Source organism: Oxyura jamaicensis, unplaced genomic scaffold (genome assembly GCF_011077185.1).
Source record: "Oxyura jamaicensis isolate SHBP4307 breed ruddy duck unplaced genomic scaffold, BPBGC_Ojam_1.0 oxyUn_random_OJ71407, whole genome shotgun sequence".
NCBI lineage: Eukaryota > Metazoa > Chordata > Aves > Anseriformes > Anatidae > Oxyura > Oxyura jamaicensis.
The window spans coordinates 2,203-3,596 of NW_023310501.1; the positions used below are offsets into that span (position 1 = coordinate 2,203).

At 70.0% G+C, this 1,394-nt stretch overlaps 1 protein-coding gene across 1 annotated transcript in view; it reads right to left on the minus strand.

Moving 5' to 3' along the window:
• LOC118159638 (protein unc-13 homolog A-like) overlaps window positions 1–784 on the minus strand; it is a 2,664-nt gene extending 1,880 nt beyond the window's left edge. The window contains exon 1 of the mRNA XM_035314209.1: window positions 617–784. Coding sequence (XP_035170100.1) covers window positions 617–769 — 153 coding nt within the window. The 5' untranslated portion in view covers window positions 770–784. The remainder of the gene's footprint in view (window positions 1–616) is intronic.
• Window positions 785–1,394: the final 610 nt, after the last annotated feature.

Consider the following 1,394-nt stretch of genomic DNA (forward strand, 5'->3'; position numbering starts at 1 on the left):
GGGGGGGCTGGTGGGGGCCGTGCTGGCCCCCAGCCTGGCGGTGGGGAGCACCTGGGTGGAGGGAGAGCCCGCCTGCCTGCTCTGCCTGCAGAAACGCTTTTGGGACGGTCGTGGGGCTCCGCGAGCCTTGCTGGGGCCCCCAGGCATGGGGATGGGGGTGGGGGGGCAGAGATCCAGGGGATCCCAGCAGCCCCCTGACCCCCCCCCCAGCATGGCCCAGGGCCCCGTTCCCAAGGCCAGCAGCACTGGGACAGGCTCGTGCCCAGGTTCCCTCATGCTCACGCACCCCGTACCCCGTTAGGATGCTGAGCCCCCCCCCCAGCACGGCTCCATGGGGCAACTTCCCCCACGCCTGCCTGGGACGGAAAACACCCCCCACATACACGGAGGTTGGGGGGGGGGACACACACGGCACAACCCCCCCGCAACACACAGACACGGGTCACGGCCCCATCCCGCACACGTCCTGGACAACACGGCACAGCGCGACACGACACCACGCCACAGCCAGACAGCACGACAGAGGAAGCACGGACAGGCCCGGGGGGGGGCCGGGCGTGGGGCCACCAGGGTGGCCCCGGGGCGAGGACACACACGGAGCCCACGGGCTATTTACCTTCTCTGTCCCCTTGCCATGTTTTCTCAAAAGCGTGCCCTGTAGAAGCAATGTCAGAGGTTGAGCGGTGGCGTGGGGGGGGGCAGCGTGGGATGGGGCGAGGGGGGGGGACATGGGCGATGCGTGGGAGCCGCAGGCTGGTGGCGAGGGCATCGCTGAGCCCCTAAGGGACGGGGGGCACTGGTCCCTCCGGGATGCTGGATGTTGTGCTGATGGGAGGCTGGTCCCCACCCTCGGGTGCTGGGCAACTGGTTCCTGCTGGGATGCTGGGCCAGTGCAGGACTGGTTCCTGCTGGGATGCCGGGTACGTGTGGGACCCGTCCTTGCAGGGATGCAGATGCTGGGCTCAGAGGGAACTGGACCCCATGGGATGCCGGGGTCAGGGAACTGGTCCCCATGGGCTGTGGGGCAGCAGGAGTCAGCCGGAGCTGTGTGTGGGCAGCCCCCGGTGCCACCCCCCCCCCCCCCCCTTCCCTCCAGCACCGGTGGGTGCTCACGGCACGGGGAAGGTGGGCACAGTCAGGGTTTGCTCTGGTCCCAGGGATGGCCCCGAGCCCGGGTCCCGCAGGGATGGGGCAAACAGCGGGGTCACACAGCGGGGGTCAGGAGCAGCCTCCTGGGGGGACTGGAGCACGTCTAAATGAGGAGGGGGCAGCGGAGGGGGCGAGAGAGCCTGCGGGGGGTTGGCGCAGAGGGGTGGGGGGACTAGGGGGGGGGGGGGGGGATGGAGCAGCATGGTTGGGCCGAGCAGGGCTACCAGGAGGGTTTCCTACCCTGG